The sequence below is a fragment of the Chlamydotis macqueenii genome, chromosome 17, assembly GCF_036417535.1.
Source record: "Chlamydotis macqueenii isolate bChlMac1 chromosome 17, bChlMac1.mat, whole genome shotgun sequence".
NCBI classification, from domain to species: Eukaryota; Metazoa; Chordata; class Aves; order Otidiformes; family Otididae; genus Chlamydotis; species Chlamydotis macqueenii.
Window position 1 is genome coordinate 5472256 of NC_141572.1, and position 19015 is coordinate 5491270.

The 19015-nt window shown below is 42.8% G+C and overlaps 1 protein-coding gene across 1 annotated transcript in view; it reads right to left on the reverse strand.

Moving 5' to 3' along the window:
- Positions 1-631: 631 nt before the first annotated feature.
- The window catches only part of TMEM132D (transmembrane protein 132D), a 257878-nt gene continuing 239494 nt past the window's right edge, over positions 632-19015 (reverse strand). The window contains exons 6-9 of the mRNA XM_086761324.1: positions 9450-9655; positions 8039-8312; positions 6411-6602; positions 632-3513 (exon numbers count right to left, since the gene is read on the reverse strand). Of these exons, the coding sequence (XP_086617450.1) occupies positions 2335-3513; positions 6411-6602; positions 8039-8312; positions 9450-9655 (1851 nt within the window). The 3' untranslated portion in view covers positions 632-2334. The remainder of the gene's footprint in view (positions 3514-6410; positions 6603-8038; positions 8313-9449; positions 9656-19015) is intronic.

Sequence of the window (19015 nt, forward strand, 5' to 3'; positions counted from 1 at the left end):
AGAATTGGAAGCAAGTCTGTGGGCTAGAATACTGCTGGACCTGCTGGGCGGCTGCAGTGCTTTGCTAGGGCATCAAGGCTGCTTCCCTCACCTGAGTGCTCAGCCAGAGTGAGCCTGGGCCCTCACCCTGCTGTCCTGACTGCTGCACTGTGTCCTTGAGCTTCCATAGCACTGAGTAATCCAGGCCTTGATGAGAGATGCTGAAAGAAAGCAAAGACATCTGATGTGCAAGTATTGATCTCCAAATTCTTGGGCACATTTGCCCTCTTTACACCCACATACTTTTTCAGAATCGTCTTTCAAAAGTATGTAGACAAATGTGGATCTTCTCAATCGCACCAAAATCAGAAACTCACATCTCAGGCGTTCAGGCTAGAAATATGCATGTGGATTTGTTTACAAATAGTTTCAAATCTTGGAAGGGTGACTTGGTGCAAATACATTTGTAGCATAGTATGTTGTTGATGTTCTATCTTCTCCCCCCAACACTGCACGATGTAAAACTTTGTGATTAGATTGTGCCAAGACCTTAATTCACCGCTTCATCAAAGTCCCCATAGTGCTGCCAGTCTCTTTTCGGGTAAATGCTCTGACAGTGAAAGGAAAGAGGCGTTCAGAGTAGGAAAAAAGATGAAGCCACTAAAATGCAAATTTTATTCACAGTTGGCATGTTTATAAATATATATATTACATTCTTACAATCTACAGTACATTCTAAATATAGAGGGATTCAATCTAAGTGTTTGTGGGAGGGCGGGTGTGTATTAAACTGAGCAACCTAGATTCAATGACAGAAAGAGACTTAATAATAAAAAGAGGGCAAGGACTTACTCTGGAAGATAAAGGACAACTTGAAATATAAGCTGGATTTTAGTTAGTGCTTTGGCACTTTGCCACTGGTCATTGGAGACTGCTTTTGGACCTCAGAAAAAAATTTATTGGTTCTAGGGATGGAGGGCAGATCGGATTCAAAGGGTAATCACTGAAATCCTACCATATGTACATCCTTATCAGTGGAAAACAAAAGATAATCATCACCTCTGGGAGAAACAAATGTTATCTACTGAGTTTAGCTGTTGAGGCGTCAATGTTGAATGTGCAGCACTCCTCTATGACCTTGGAGTGCCCTCTAAATGTGCTGAGCGAGGGTCTAAAGAAGCATGAGCGGAAGGAACAGAACAACCTGACCTCTCCGAGGGAAGGGGACGGACAAAGAGGCAGTTGCTGTTGGTGTCCGAGATCAGCACAAGTAACACTTACCCAAGAGAGAGTGGCCAACTTTGGTAAATGACAGCACGTAAAGCAAGTACCAGCGTGGTACCAACGGTGTCTGTGCTTGGCAAGAGCACACTGTGGAGAAGCGAGTGTGCATGGAAGGGAAGGAAGAAACCACGTGCCTCCAAAGCTGACTGACGCTAGTAAGTGCCCTCATGATACCAGGTGGGGAGCGGTCCAGGGAAATGGCTGGGAATACAAATTTGAAACAGGACAATCAAATAAAGTGGGCTTTTAAAAATAGCTTTTTCTCTCAAACTTTCCAAAACAGACCTTCCTTTCTATGAGTGATATTCTGAGTATAGATTATATCTTCTCCTATTTTACAAATTAAGAAATACTGAAAATCGGCTGACAAAGTCTATTACCTTGGCATCTACTTAAAAAGAAAGTTTCAGTTTTAACTGTGTATGTCTATCCATTCTCAGTGCTTGGGAGGCAAACATGTTGGTTTGTGAACAGCCCAGTTACTCCTTTTTCCCCTCCAGATTTTTTAGAAACTCATGACTTTTCAGCTCTGGGAGCTGCTTTGCTCACACTGTTGGTTTTTGTCAGCTTTAAATTAATGTTCTTGGATGGATATTCTCTGCATGTGGCTTGAATGACATCCTCTCTTCATGGATCTATTTATTCTGAGACCAATTTTTTTGCTTTTAACCAAAGCTTGCAATATTGAACAGTAGAGCTGTGTGAACTTTGTAATATCCAAACTGCATGGAGTTTGTTGTATTTATTGATTTCCTGGGAAAGCTCAGAGAATGAGACCGTATTATTTTGCTAAGGTTTTTTTTTTCATGTTACCATGCATCAAAAAACCCACACACATCTCTCACTTCCATCTCTGAGCACAGAGAAGACTTGAGTTTTAAGAACTGTCCAGGATCTCTGCTCTCTCAGCTGCTTTTGGGTGGCTTCTTGGGGCTCCATTGAGTTATTATCCACCAGCTGATTCTTGTTATCAATACATTTTGCCCCACTACCCAAAATTAAAGGCAGAAGGTGAGTGAAAAACAAACAAACAAACGATCAAACCAAACAAAAAAAGTCTTTTGTGTCTCATTACACATTTTCATGTAATCTCTCCATATAGTTTTTAAGTTCTTTGCACTCCCCCAGGTCCATATCCTGGCAGACCCATTTAATGTCATCCTCACTACTCATCAAGATTGAATTGACAGTTGGACATCCATCATCAGAGGAGATGGTGGTAAAGGTGGTGAATTTAACCCGTTTCCTCTTAGAGGTAGGAGAAGTAGTTGGTTCACTTTTCTGTTCTTTCCCTTCAGTGAAGGTGGACTCAGTAGACCTGAAAGATTGTCCATTAATATTTTTGGCAGCATTTGTGTTGAGGAGATATTTGCTCTCTTCATAGTCCACTCCTCTGTCAATGGCTGTGATACGTTCATCTTGTTGAGATGAGAAATTTATGTGATTCTCCAGTTCTGTCCTGTTGCTTAGCCCAACCCAGTCATGAGAGTGGCTCATGCCTTCTTGCTCTTCAAAGGGAACTTGTTTGTTTCTGTACTTCAAAGCAAAAGTGACACAATTGATAAGGAAGACCAGAATTGCCAGGCAAAAGACTCCCAGAAGAGCATACATTCCTATCTCCAGATCGCTGAGTCCCCTGGGGGTCTGCACTAGGTCATTCTCTTCCAAGTCTCCGTTGTTTCTTGGCAGATCCACCTGTGCAGGGAAGCTTGTAAAATCTATCGGGATGTTCTGCAGATGACTGTCGTCATCCAGGAGGCTTTCTCTGTCTTCTTTTTTACTTAAAACAGACCTTTGAGTGGTGGTTCCTTTGCCTTGCTCATGGCCCATGGAGGAGCTGTAATACTGGCCATCTAGTCCAGCTCTTTCCAGCAAAGCAGTTTTCTGACGCCGGTCACTGGCATGATTTTCTAGGTGGACACCGGCACCCCTGTGTTTACCGTCAGTGATGTTAGGATTGGCATCACTCTGCCCAAACTTGACTTTAATGTTACCACTTCCAACAGCTAGGATGCTCTTTCTTTTGGATTTCTGGCATGATTCACTGATCACCATCTCTACCTTCACCAGTGTCCCCTGGCCTTCTGTCTCAGCAGCAATCACAGGCCACTTGAATTTGGGGTCATGGTGGATGGAGACCACCTTCTCATCCAGAGATGTAGCTGACAAGGAGAAGTCTTTGGAGTCAAAAATATCCAGGGGCATGACAGATCCATCACTGAACTGGATCCAGCAGCTAATGGCTGCTTCCTATAACATATAAAACAAATACATGCACACTCAGAATAAATAAAGGAAATATGTTCTGTCCTGGTCTATTCCCTCCTGCTCACAAGATCCATATATAATTTATAAACAGAAAAGAAATAAAAAGGGAGAGCAATAAAATTAATATCTTGCCAAGATGTGAAGAGAAATACTAGTTTAAAACACTTATTGATAATAAGATTTGTTTCCCCAAAGGTGGTGCTTAAAAGAGCTGTATCCCCTGGGCTCTGCAGAATCTACTTCAACACCATAATAAATTGCATGTCAGAAAGCATTACCAGTGACTGAGATCATTTACTGTTGCATATTTAAATGGAAAAAAAATTATTACATTATTTCTAAACTGCTTAAAATACAAAGTCTCCTCTTGTTACACACAACACATGTTAAAAAATACCTAATATAGCAAGTAGGTCCATACAGGGCTCCACACCTTCAGTCTGTGATTTTTATCTCTCAAATTAAATAAGCATTTTGTACAAGCAGAGGAAACCAATCAGTTGCTTCTTTAGGAAATGGCCAGGGTAATTTGCACGCTTGTTAGCAATTAAAAGCAAGATAATAATGAAGTTTAATCTTGTGTCACAGCAATACAGATTGTACACTTCAGAGAGCACGGAGGCCTATTGGATGTAAATGGGTCACACCTGAGTACTAATTCTGTACTTGCACGTGTGTAATGGTGCAGCATTCCTGGGAACCTTGACTTTCGGTTCCTAACTTGAAACACTTTGAAGTATTCTTAGATTTCAGAAAACATCTTGTTGTAGTTCAACACGTGCTCACTCATTTCTGAAAATCAGGTCCTCTAAGAACTCTCAAATGGCTATCGAAAATTGTCATACTACCTGAAAAAATCTTGCCATTCAGACATCAATCATTTACAAATTCAGATTGCTCTCCTGGCATCTAATGTCTGCTTACGATGGTCTGACTTGCTCTGTTTCGGCTTGGATATTTGCAACTTATTAGACACTGGAGAATCCACACCAGGCAGACTCCTGTCTTGATGAGTGGATTCTTTGGTGTCTGAAATGACATGAGCTCTTGCCTGGTAAGAGTTGGGATCATCCTACTCTGTGGGAGAGCCTGACAGACAGACAAACACCCAACCAAAAGATTAAGAACCATACTTGCTGAAAGCGCGATTATAAAAGTCGTGTTTCTTTAAATGAGCAGTTTTTCAAACAGATGGTATTTACATTCTGACTCAACATATATACAGAGAATAAATATTTATCATTCTCTTTTAAGTTGTTTCTAACACATAGACATTCACCTGGAGAATAAGCCTCCAGTCTTTTGGGTTTGTATTGCGCATAATCTACTGGCCTGATTCTGAAATCCTTACAGCCATAAAGCTCCCGTGCTTCAATGGGAGATTTGTTTCTGTCTCTATTTCAGGACAGAGCCCTAAGACTTTGCTGACACTGTCATAAATCCCGGCTTTGTGTTTATTAATCTTTGGATATTTCTTGAAGGCTGCACACAATTTATGTCATCAACTCTCATCCTCCCACTGTGTTGCTTAAACCTGCATAATCATTTAATAATTTTGCCCTGCTTTGCTTTTAGGGATTGTGCTCAGAAAATCACGTACTAAGCAATGGAAAGAATCAGATGCCTTTCAAAACAGAGTCAGTCCTTGAAGGGTGGGCACTGCACGTCTTCCTCGCTGGCTTAATACTGATCCAATATTGTTCTGACTGTCCCCCTGCATCCAGCCAGGGGCTCATCCAGACTCCACTTCTGGGAACTGAACTGTCAGTGCTGGGCAGCATGCTGGGACTAAACACCACCAACCCCAGCTTTTGGGTTGATTTCAAGGTAGTTTGTTCAACTCCCCATGTCAGCAATGGATTAGCTCCCTGGCCTTATTTCTAGCTGCCTAGCATTGATTTCTTAACTCTTGGAATACTATGGCAGCCTGATTTTTATCACCCTATAAAGGCAGCAGTTCTGCATTACTTCTCATCTTGCATCCCAAGGATAAGACCCTATGATGAATTAAAGCATCTCAACAGTTGGCCAGGTTTCAAATGTGCGTGCTAGGATCATTTACTTTTAAAGCTCAGAACATGTTTAAGCATTAAGAGCCCAGCGCATCCTTGATGTAAGTCCCAGACTGATGGATTGGGGTTGAAAAAAATTTTTTAAATTTCAAATGTAGACAGAAACACAAGGGCAAATATCAAGCAGGGGCTGACGGGGACACAGCAAAGTCCAAAAGCCCTTGGTAACTGTTGATTCTCTAATATAAGGGCTAAGAATAACAGGGAAACAAAAATTGGTTTATGAAATCATGAATCAGGAAATGAGTCAATGATGCTGATTCATATCCTAGTAATGAATCAGAATGAAAGGGATGTTCCACAACTTCTTAAAATGCTCACAGAAAGTAAGTAAAGGAAGAAGTTTGCCAGTATGCAAAACACTTTCTCATTTAAAGATGCGCTTAACGGGTTGATTTGGTTGCCTGTGGTGAGAGGCTGAACTTGGCAATCTAGTTGACACTCTCTCCTCTGATCTAGTAGGTACTGGATGGGACAGAAAGGGGGCCTGTCTGTAAGGGGACTGCTGTTGCTTAATTATGACATGTCATTGAGTTGCATGTGTTATTTATGGGGTGCAGCCTCAACAGACGGAGTGTGCCTTTTTGTTGACTGGGGCTGTGTAGACATAGTGCCACTTTTTTGAGATCTTTGTTTTTCTGTTAGGGCACCTGGAGGCCTTAAAAAAAAAGTGCCCATAAGGAAAATGTTTTATTAGCATATTATTAATAAAAATCTGCTTGATTCCATCTGCTTGATTCCATTAGTAGGGTATAGTGAATCGGAGCAGTGTCCATCCACAACACAATACACGTGGGCTAACAGTACCTGCTTCGGAGACTGGAGCAGCTCCTGCGCTACTGCTGTAGCAAAGATGGCCTTATTGCTTCCTGGACTGAGCTGCAGAGAAAGTGACAACCCAGTCACCAGCTGCACTCCCAGGTCAGTTATTGTCACCTTCTCATCCAGAACTGTCACTGTCTTCTCAGCCAAGATAGCATCCGAAAGGGGGGACAGTATCTGAAAGGAAAAAGCCAAGTTAGCAACAGCCATTTTGCACAACACCAAGCAAAACTGTGACATGGAGCTACTGCCGTACAGAGAAGTGATATGTATGTTAATGGGCAGAATTACTCTTAGCAGACAGGCACTATTAAATATGATTTTAAAATGTCACATTTTGTAACTCTTGTGCGATAAGAGGGTGCTTATAACATATTTTACCAACGTAACTCTCATCAGCTATGCCATTCACCTCTGCACTGTGCTAACTGCATCGATTTCAGATGTATTAACTATTCGTAAATGTAATATTTATGTGAAATGCAATTATGCTATTAATGATTGTGGTTTTAGGCAGCATATATATAATGCAATCTGTAGAATTATATAAAAGCTATGGAATAAACAATATTTATTTCTATCTCATAGGAAGAAAAGCTAATATATTGCTACAGTAAACACTCATGGTACTGTATACAAAATTGACAGAGAAAACTTATTTTGGTTAAAAAAATGTGCATCAAGGTCACTGCACTGATACATAACATCCAAAGAGACTCATTAGCAAGCAAGTTGAATTTAATGATCCATATAGGGTACAGGGCATTTTTAAGCAATTTATAAGAGGTATTCTTTAAAGCTCTCAGCTTTTTTTGCCTTGGATTTTTCTTTCCACATTTTTATGTGCATTTGTTGGAGCCTTGTAAGCCCCAGAGCTTTGGAAAGTCATTCAGAAAATCTTTACAGATTTTGCAGAAAGTCAAAATCTCAAATCCCATTTCTCCAGTCCTGACAACCTGTGCTATCGACAGGTGTGGTGGTTGTTTTCTGGTTTGATGAGTCTGGGATGATGAGCATGTTTGGAGAGCTAGATTTTTTTTTTTTTTTGTTCCAGTGCTTGTTAACATGTTTTCTACTTTGTAGTATCACTGGATTATTTTTTTTTTCTCTTTTCTTCTGGGACTCCATTTTCTAGGCCAGTATTTCTCTGCATGGCAGGAGGAACTACCTATGAAAAGCTGCTAATGGCACAATGTGTAGGTTTGGGTGAGTTACTTCAGAGCGGTGACACTGAGGCCCTTTACCCTTTGTTCTGTCAATGCTGGCTTTGGGAAGACTGAGCTGTTTCACCAGCCACACGCCTTGCGATAGCCCATATACTGGCTCCAGGTTCAAAACTAGCCTGAGACAAAAATAATCAGAAACAGTCTCCAAGTATACAGATTGGGCTAAATTTACTAAAAGTGCAATCTGCATACTTTGGGGCACAAATGAGAAGAGAAAACCATCTCTTCTGTGTCTTCCGGTCCTTGCTCCAATTCTGCTCCATCAAAAAACTTATGACTTCAATTGCTGTTGCTAATACAAGGAGCTGCTGTACGCCCCATCGGTACCTTGGTTCCTGAGGTGGTGGGTTAATGGGGGAAAAGGAATAAGTAATTATTTTTCCCTACCTGAATTGTCGTCATTCCAAGCTCCTGCCCGATCAAAACCTGTCCATCCTGTAGCTTAGCAATTCTTGGCTCCTCCACCTGCATGAAGTCGCTCACCAGGTCAGTAATGTCAATCTGCCAGTCAGAACCCAGTAAATAGCTCAGCTGGCCGCCGGGGTCTGAGGCTTCAGCTACAAACTGCGTGAGCACTCGCACCATCGCATGTTGGTACTGAAGGGCACAGCCTCTTCCCTTACGTTCATCTTCTTCTTCATCATCACTGTCCCTGGCTGGTCTGGTAGGACATCAAGAATAAAAAGTTAATTTAAACTGGTGCTGGGAGAGCTTGCAACAGGAGAGCTACTGCTGATGTAAGTCTACAGTGTAGTTGCCGGAACAAGGGGCCTTTGCCCTCTTCCACTGCTCTGTTGAAGCTGCTTCCTTCAGTACATTTCTCAAGTCGGTCAGGTTCCCCCACTCTTATCCTGTTTTCCTTGTTCATAACTGAGACCTCCAGGCTGCCTAGATCTCCAAAGCAGCTGCTGAAATCACCAACTTCTCTGCTAGCTTTGCTACCACATTGTCCTCTCCAAATATCTCTCATTATTTTCCATGTTAAGTCCTTACTTTCAGGACCCTCACACTTTTTTTCTTTCTGGATCTTCCTATAAACATCTTTGTGTTGCCATGGAAATCTCCTCTGTCTGCACATACATATATGTCCCTTTCTATATGGCATTCAGGTTGAAATCATACTTCCACTAAAACCTCCATTCCTTTGCTGTGATAGTAACAGAAACCTGGTAATAAATTATGTCTTCATAGGTAGGTGGGAATAGCGAGCATCTACTTTATCAGTTTGTTCTTCTTGTTCTTAATAACGCTGCCAACAGACACAAATGGTCTGCATTTGCCTACATCCATCCTCTGTCCTGTCAGTCACATGCCATTGAGTTGTGGGCATGGACAGCATCTTTGAAGACCTAGTGTCCTGACTTTGGGACACTACTCAGTGCCACTGGACCCTACAGTGATAGGAAACAAGTATGTACTAATTGCGACCATTAACAATGAAGAAATTAACTGGCAGGGCCTGTGAACCAGACTGGAGACCAACCAGCCTTGCCAGAGTTGGACCTTGATGTCCTCCTGCTGCCTCATAGCTGATCCCGCGTAACTTGGCCCATTGGCTCTTTCCATCTTGGTCACTAGCACTATAAAAGGAAATTGATTTCCAATGTAGGATCATACAACCTACAGTTTCCATTTCCCTCATAAGTCTAGCGCAGAAGCTCACTGAATAAATGTCTAGTGACCTTCAGATTTACACCAGAATTGCATTAAGGGCAAATGAGCATGTTCAGATCCACCGGCCCTGACAGGTCATTGGCAAATGCACAGCCCAGAATGAACACCCTCTAATGAAACCTACCTCTTATTAGAGATGATGGGGACTCTCCACCCCTTAATCTGATTTAGTTCTGTGTCAGAAACCTCTATCTGCAGTGGGAGACGAGGAACCCAGACTGTCATTTCTAAAGGGGCACTCAGATGCTGGTAAGTAAAATTAACTATGACATTCACTTTGCCTTTCATTTCCTTCCCATTGACAAAGACATAGTCACATCTGTCAGAAACCTGAAAAAAGGAGAAAGAAAAAAATTAAAGAGTCTCTTCACAAATTATAAAGTACACAATATGCTGCGAAAGCGCGTGGGAGGAAGAGAAAGGATATAGGTTTAAAGTAGCTCCAAGTTCAGAGGACAACTAGGAATAACAAGAAAGGTGCCTGGTGTGCCTGTAATAGCCTGTATAATTTGGCATCATTTTAACAGGCAGGCTTTTTTTTTCTGCTATAAACATTTCCAGTATAATCTAAGATAAAAAACAAGCTTCTTTCTGTGCTTAATTCCCACTCCAGCACTAGGCTAGTACTACTATAATGGCACCGAGAAAGGATTCCTCTCCTCTCCCCAAAGGTCAGGGAGGCTTCTCCTGTTCTCCTCCTCTACTTTGTGTGCAGCCCGAGGAACACTACATACCTGTGGAGAGAACAGGTAACTGCCTGTACACAGAATTCAGCAGGGGACAAGTTTCTCTAGTCAACCCCAAATTGGGACAAAGGGTTCTTCAGGAGATCCGTTACAGGTGCCAGAACATGGGGTGGTCCCATCAACTCCAAACTAATCACAGAATCATGGAATGGTTTGGGTTGGAAGGGACCTTAAAGATCATCTCGTTCCAACACTCCTGCCAGGGGCAGGGACACCTTCCACTAGACCAGGTCGCTGAAAGCCCCATCCAAGCTCTACCTGAACACTTCCAGGGATAAGGCGTCCACAACTTCTCTGGGCAACCTGTTCCAGTGTCTCACCACCCTCATAGTGAAAAATTTCTTCCTTATGTCTAATCTAAATCTACCCACTTTCAATTTAAAGCCATTACCCCTTGTCCTATCACTACATGCCCTTGTCAAAAGTCCCTCCTCAGTTTTCTTGTAGGCCCCCTTTAGGTACTGGAAGGCTGCTATAAGGTCTCCCCAGAGCCTCCTCTTCTCCAGGCTGAACAACCTCAACCACAGGGAAGAGCTCACTGATGCCCTGTGGTGTTGGGGGCCAAACAGCTTCATATCTGTTGCAAGCCTGACACGGGTCTTAGACAACGTTCTGCTCAAGCTAGTCCTCATGTCACTTTATTTATTACCTGCAGCTCTGGACATCAGTATTGCTGAGAGTTACTAAATCTCATTCAAGCGATTTAGCAGCTATTGCAAGGATCTAGGTGAGCTGACAGGACCTGCTCGTTACAGCTAGTTAAAATATATGAGTAAACGTACATGTCAAATGATTTATTAACTAATACTTTACCGTGCTGATGATCTGAAGGAATGATCTATTAAAACCCTGAACGCTTTTCACAATCCATTACTAGCCAGACTTTCTGTTCCATTCTGTAGATGTATTTAAATATTTCTAACTCCAGAATACATAGTCTCATCCACATCAGAACTTAATGCCATTTTCTACTTTTCTGTTTAAATGCTAAATGAGTTTAAATCGCATTTAAATATCATCAGCTTTTGCAGGATAATTTGCATTCCTAATATTATTATCTTCAAACAACAACAACCCCCTCTTACAGAAAGATCCATAGCAAATCCATTTCCGTCCGTGCTGGTCTGAGCCTAGGTAAGGTACCTAAAAAGGTTATCATGACTCTTGCAATGCCTCTCTTGCAAGCAATGTCTGTTTTAAGGTCAAAATCTTAGAGTTGCCATTGGTTTCAGCAGGAAAGTAAGGAGTTTATTTACAGGCAGAAATACATTTTTTTATATATTCTCATGTTAACATGTTTTACCCTAGCTCTTAACGGCTCCTGTCGGGATCCAATCTCATTGTGCTGCACAGCAAGAAAACCAAGCTGCTGTCAAAAAAGGCTCAAAGCATGGAGGTAAGCAACGCACGGAAAGGAGCTCCCAGCAGGCAACTGAGCACAGCCGAGCCCCGGCTCTGGCTGGGGCCAGTGTCACTAACTGCATACACACTTCATCATAACGCTGATCCAAACTGGCCTGAGCTGAGGAAGATGAGACTCCACAAAACTCCGAGAGAAGGTTCAGGTAAGCCTGCAGAAAAATGCTATAGGGAAGGCTGGAGGCACAAGCACATTCCCTGTCTGGGCAGCAGCAAGAAAACAGACGTTATTCTTGCATCCTTGCAGAAGGCTCACTAATGTAAGCATAATATTTTCAGGGCAAGAACTCCATCGTACTTCTTACCTGTAACATCTAATAGCCTATCCAACAGGCGAGAAGTCAGAACACCTTGCTGGCACTGCACTTACCCCTGTTGCCTTTTTGTATTTTAAGTGCTGTTCTCAAACTAGAAAACTCTTCTAAGCGCTAATAAGCTCTGTCTGCTGCTTTCTACCTTTCCTCTTCTCCCTGGGATGCCAGTGAGAAAAAAAAACGGGGCAGACTCTCAAACTACTGATTTCCACCTGAGAGGCAACAGATCAAAGCTGAAGACAAGGTGGCCCCGAGGAAAATATTCAGCCTGGGAGCTCATCGCCCTGAGGTCCTTCACTTTTGTCTGTGCTCTGCAGTCTGGGCCACACGTACAAGAGAACGGCCTGAAGAAACGGATTTTCTTCCGCAGGGTATGGAGCCAGGCAATGGCTCCAGTGTGACTTCCTACCACCTCTTCTTCTTGCCAGCAACACCTCATATGCATGAATCCTAGCTAATTAATACATTAGACAATTAAATGTTTCCATGGGTGATCAACCTAGGACCAAAACATTTCCTAGTGATTTAAGGTAACACGCAAACTTCTGTGCCTTGCAGCACAGGAACCGCAGCTGAGGGAGGTTCCTAAACCACTATGGTGTCCTCTGCAGAGCCAAGCGCTGAGCCCCTGGAGCCCTGCTCCCCAGAAGACCTCTCCTGCCTCCCCCTGCACGTCCTCTGCTCTGCACTTGCCCCAGAGCTTCTAGCAGGAGACCTGCTAAACATCCCCCCACTGGCGTAAGCCTTCCCTGTCTGAACAGTGGCTTTTGAAGCACACCTAGAGAGCACAGGTGGGATTTTGCTGTTGGTTTTGTTGGTCTGCATATGTGTGAAGAGCAGTTCAGCACACAGGCTGGAACAAGGCTGAGACTCTCCCAGGCAATAATGGTAACTGCTGAATTGTGCTAGTAAGACACGGGAATCAGACTCCCAGATTTTAAATGCATTACTGCTCAAGCAATAGCAAGAGAAAGAAAATTTGACACGCAAACAGACCTCAGTTCCAACTTCATCAGGGTTTACTACAGAAAGAAAGTTAAAAAAAGAATCCATCAGTAAAAACCTATTGCATGAATGATGAAATAAATACCATGACCTTGTGCTTTCAAGATTATGATTCAGAAAACAAACTGATGGTCAGGAAAAGAATGACTAGGCTTGGGATACCCGCGTTCTCCTGTTTCCCTTTCTGTAAGTGAAGATGGCAACAACTATGAGCTCATTCAGTTCCCAGCCAGCCCTTCACTGTTTGAATGAATAAGCATCACTGTTCTGCTGCAGTTTGCATGCAGTCCTAACAGAGCAACGTCAAAACATGGTGCAAAGTGCAGTACATTTTCATAAATCAGGCCAGGACTTTCAGAAAGAGGTCATCAGTAAAAAGGCAGATTAGCCATGCCCGTGTTACTGCAGACACATCTGAACCATTCATCTTCCAGCACAAGAGAAACACTAAAAAAATGTAGAGAAAGAAGAAAAATTGTGCTTCTCTGTCTCTTTTGAGATTGAATTTTCTAAGCTGTTTGTTGGAAATGAGTTAATGTTTTGTGAAACGAGTTTGATGGGACTCAGCTGAGCCTCTGCAGGACAAATACGCACGTGAGCGAAGCCCCGTCCAACACGGCTCAGCAGCTGGCAGCCTCCAGCGGTCCCCGCAGCTGACGCCGGCGGAGGGAGCAACCGGGTCCCCCTTACATGGCTTCTCCTTGTTGCTGTTGATGGAGGCAGCACAGAGAAGCTTCTGCTGCCACCACCTTTTCTGAGCCTGCATGTCTCCTTTTCAATCTGTAATGGATTTCAATTCCTCAGTCTCTCAAGCAGCTCCTTTTCTTTAGTGTTAATTCATCTAAACAGCCTTTAACCACCACCCCTCCCTCCTTCCTGTACTACAGTTCTTGCCTTACACGCCTCGCCACACACAACAGAAATGGCTGCGGTTCAACTTCATTAAACGCATGAATGGAGTGACTGCACAGACCCTCGGATCTGTGCGCGAGCATGTGAATGAAAGAGAGGGGCTGTACAAGATCAGCAAACAGCTTCCCGACAGTTAGTTACAATGAGAATTACGAGGTTGCAGAAGCTTTGTCCCAAAACAGATGGACTTCAGAAAACTATTAAACACGTTATAAAATGCAGGGCTGGAGCAAGGTGGGCGATTTTTGGGGAAAACCAGTTTGTTTTCTTTCCAAAATCCAAGGACTCACATCCATATCTCCTTTCCCTTTCCTCCTGCCTTTGAGTTTGGGTATCTCAGAGATGGTGACTCTGGTTTTCAGAAAAGGTGACAAGGGCTCAAGAGAGAAAGAGTAGACTTGCTTTTACTGCCAGGGTACTGCTGGAATACATCTCTCTGTGTTGTGGCCACTGTAATTCAAGGACATTATAATGCCATTAAACCCTTCTGGGGCTGTGCTCCCTTGCTAAAGCCTTTCTGGGCTTTGTGTCACTGGAGCTTTTCACACAACTACGCTGAGCTGCCTTCCATTAATTAAGGGAGGCTGTACTTAGTGCTCACAAGATGCTCCAGAAATTCTCTCAATACAGAGGACTTTTATCTCTTGAAGGAACTGAGGCTTGAATGGCTTTTTTGGGGGGGATGAACTTGATAGGTTATAAAAGTGCTTTGGGTTTCGTATAGCTCCTGCAGCTCCACCTCTTTTTCTTACATCGGTGAACAACGAAGGCAGCCTCCTCTGAGTCACACACACATCTAATCTCTGTGCGCCAGGGCAGCAGAGGTCGGAGGTCCCTTATTGCCAGCACAGCACAGAATTAGGAATTAGATTTCCAAGTGCACCATGTACATACCAAAGACATGGCTTCTGGCAAGCTGGATGTCGAGTTCAATCATCAGTGCTACAAAATGTGCAGAGTGGAATATTTCAAATGTGCTCAGCATTGCATTTAATTCAAAACCCCAGTCCTATTGTCAGAAATGGGAAGAGACTTAAGTCACTGCTGTTTCCTACCACAGAATCCTCACCGTAACTATTAATTTGTCAGCCTCCCATGCAGCTCTGTCCATTGGGTACCTCAAAATTGTGCCCAGAACTCAACTGGTAGCCTTGCAACTATGAAAGGCATGCTGCTGTGTCACTTTAACAAAGGACTGTTTCCTTGGCAAACAAATACTGACCAGAAAAGGAGGGGGATATTGCTAGTCCAAGGCTTTTTTTTTTTAATATTTACTCCAGAAGCTTGTTTGTGTTATTAGAAAAAATAACTCCTTCAAAACTCTCCTTCAAAACATCCCATACTCTCTATGCTCTCCGGGTGTGATCACAATCCAGGGAAATCAGTTTTTATTAATTTCTCTTATTTCATTTTACAGTTTGCCAGACTCTCTGTGGAAGAAAACACTAAGCCTTTTGAAGCCTTGTAGTAGCAGGACTTCAGCCAGCCTGGGAAAAACATGGAAAGAAGCAACAGGGCCCCTCACAGACCACACGTGATCCCTATCACACTGCCCTCCTGCATCCAGTTCTCCAGTGAAAAGTGTTCCCTTCCCTTTCCTAAAAGGATCTTACTGCTTTTCCCATTACCCTTTTGCAGAAGCTGACTATGGTCGATACCAATTTGTGTGGCTGACTATTCCGCTGGTCCCATAAACTCTCTGCTAGGTTTGGGCTGAATAGAATCCAAAGATCTAACGGGAAGGAGGGAAAGGGGAATGTACATCATAACTCCTAGAAGAGCATTTCACTGTTAGCTCTCAGAAGCAGCTGTAACAGTCATTTCCCACCTCATTATCATTATTAAATTCTCATGGGATAACAGTAAAACCCTCACAGGAAACTGCTTTTCTGCTACAGTAATTCTGTTGGAACCCTTACGAAGTCACAGCTAATAAGTCTTTGAAAATAAGATGTACCTAGAGCAGTTCTGGTTTAGACATTTCAAGGGTGGCCAATTATGAAAGTAAGTCTCTGATATTTCCACATAAAATCTGGATTTTGGAGACACTCCGGGACACTGTCCCCAGTTTACACTTCTGTAAGCAATCCTTCCCCCATACAAGCACTCTCCATTTATAATATGCCCTTCAAACACAGCCCTGCCACCTTGGCAAGCTCATGGGATCTCTTCTGATTTAGCACTGCACACATTTTCCTTGGTCTACCAGCATAAATGGTGATATTTAGTAACGTAAGTTATGTTAATGAGTCCTGCCTAAATCATTGCTGTCAGAAGAAGAACGGGAAAGTCTCTTACAGCCATTAAAAATGAATGAGGAGGGAAATAAATAAGCAAAAGCAGCTCATTTGAGCTATAAAAGACTCCAGAACACAAGCTGTGTACCAAGCTACAAAAGGATGAGGCCGTTATTAGCTCTATAAGTCACTTTTAAATGACTCAGGGGAGGTGGACTCACCTTTAATCACCCGCGCTTAACCCGTGGCATTGGAGTGAGATTCATTACTGTGAGAACTGAATCGAGCCCAAAATTATGGAAGGCAGAGATAAACGACTAGAATGAAGAAGCAGCATGGGGGGGCGTAGATCAGCCCTAAGCCCACTATATATTTCGAGAAGGGACCTGTCCTAGTCTGGGATTCTGTGAGGACCCTGAGGGTAAGAAATCACCGTCCTCAGATCTGATGGCAGCAGATCTGTAACCACCCTGGATGCTGCTAGAATTAGGAACAACCACTGAACAGCTGCACTTAAGGAATAATTAAAGCACCTCCTGTGTTGCAGAGATTTTTATTTTTTTTTTCTCCCCAGAAAGGAACAGTAACACAAAATGGGTATTACATGAAGTTTGGGGATGCTCTTTGTGTTCCTCAGTTACTCAGTGACTTGCACTGACAGCAAGGTTAACGTTCCAAGCCAGGCTGCTCCACAGCTGCTAAAAGAAGTAAGACTTTGCTTGAACCCTAGAGATTGGATTCCAGACAGATTTTAAATTTAGCATCACCTTGACAGCTTTCCCCATTCATGGGGGATTTACTCCGCATAAAGTCTTCTTAATTGTAAATATTTTGAATTTTGACTGTGAGTATTGAATATCTGCCAAAACCTGAAAATACCCTTTCAAAACTGCTAAATGACAAAATGTGTTCACAAGGCTTCATAACTCATCATTCCTTTATTCCTGGTTCTCCACTCTGTGCAGAGAGGTCGTGCCTTTTTAGGGGAGGTGCCAGATGACACATCTGAACTGCAGAGGGAGAAAAAACAAAGGGTGCTCTCAGGGTTGAAGGTCCACACCTTCAAAGTGTCCACACTTTTCTGCAGTGGTTTTCCCATTGCAGCATGACACCAAAAAATACTGCAATTCACAACTGTATCTGCTTTTTTTACCCAGACACAAACATCTTCCTTATTTCCTAAGGCTCTGAAGAGCTAATTTCCTGCCAGGCACCTCCACAGTGTCATGATGGAAGCACACCTAGCACTGCTCCAGTGGGAATTCAGCAATAAATAGATATTAGCTGTGCAAATGAAAAATGTTTTTTACTGCACTAATCCACCTGAAGCACATCGTAAGAGCACATTGATTAAGAGAACTCTGATACCAATTAATTTCTAAGAAATTTTTTCATTTGTTCTATAGCGTTGTGGCAAACATCAATACATTATTCTCAGGAAAATATACCTGAGTGAAACATGCAATGGCACATTTTAAAAGGACTCACAATTCTGGGCAACCAGCCAATTCTAGTTGCAAGTTTAATATTTCCTTTGTAAACGTTATGGATCTGACACAAGGTTTGCAGTGTGTTGGTGTTACTAACTGAAAAATCCCCTCGTTAAAAGTCTCTCCTCAGGAATCACCTTTTGATTTTTTAAATCAAGATTTAGCGTGTAAGATTTTGGTGGATTTTTCCTTCCATGTTGCTTTTGCAACCATTTCCACTACTAAGAGTAGTCAAATTTATTTATTTCTGTGCAGTGGATTTGCACAGAATCTCTACATTTTTCGAGGACAGCGAGAGACAAGCAGCTGACAGGCGATCATTTGTGGACACATCACTAAATCCCCGTACACACCACTCTCCCCCATGATTTAGCACCCGCCTAAGGGATACCTGCAGTCTGTAAAGAGCTTTGTCCTCATCCCCACTGAGCTCCTGTGCTCAGGACAGCCAGGAGCCAGCCAAGGGTGACATGTTGCCGGGGCTGAGTGGCCCCTCTCCGGTGGGACCGGCAGCAGAGCTGCCTGCAGGATGGACGCTTCCTTTCAGGAAGGCTTTCAAGACACCTACATTTGGTTTCATTTTTGGGTCATGAAATTCGGTTTCATTTCAATTTCAAATGATTAAAATTATGTAAAAATACTGTAACATCAAGGCAAAAGTTATTTTAAAAAGCAAAATCAAAACATTTCATTTTGGAAGTGTCAAAACACAATGTTTCTTTGACACAATAGGAACCTGCTAGCATTCTTTGCTTCCTTTTTCTGTCAGAGATGAAATTCCAGGGAAATTAGCATAATTTCATGAAGTTGTTACAGAGCTACAAATTCTCACAGAATGTATTCTGCCAAATTTTCCCCAACAAGCCGTAATCAACTGGGGCCATAAATCCAAACAAAACCATCACAATGAAACGCTGCTCAATTAAAATCCAATCGCACGAAATCTGAAGAAGCTTTAATGCAATGACTAGTGCAGTTCTCATTTGCAGAAATGAACATACAGGCATGAACAACCTTTCTGAAAGTCTGGGATTAATTCCCAACTCCATCACGCATGTATTAGATGACTGTGTGTAATTTATTGAGATCCATACTCTCAAGGATATCGAAGCGTTAACTCCCACTGAACTCCAGGGGAATTTGGTGGTTAAATCTCTTTAAGAATCTGGGCTTTAATCTCCCTTTGATGTATTTGTGAAATGAGGATACTATCCTCATGTTTTACAGGGATTTTGCAAAGCTTAATCTATAAGAAACAAGAGTGAGCTCAGGTGCTAGGGTTACACAAGTACATCTTTCTGTTGCTTAAAATTTAACTGTAGTTAGAAGACAGCCCTTCGCTGTTTCCACCTGCACCAGCAGCCAATACAGTTCTGTGGGACGTGGCACAGGGTGAAACAGTGTCCCTGGCAAGCAGGCAGTGCGAAGAGAAATCAAATGGCTTCATTCACTCCTGCTGTTCTCCATTCCTTTTGCTGCTATGGCCATCCCTCATTTGCTGCTGGCTAGGCTGCAATTCCTGCTTTCCAGCGGGAAAAAGAAGGTGGCGACTTCCTGCCCACCTGCT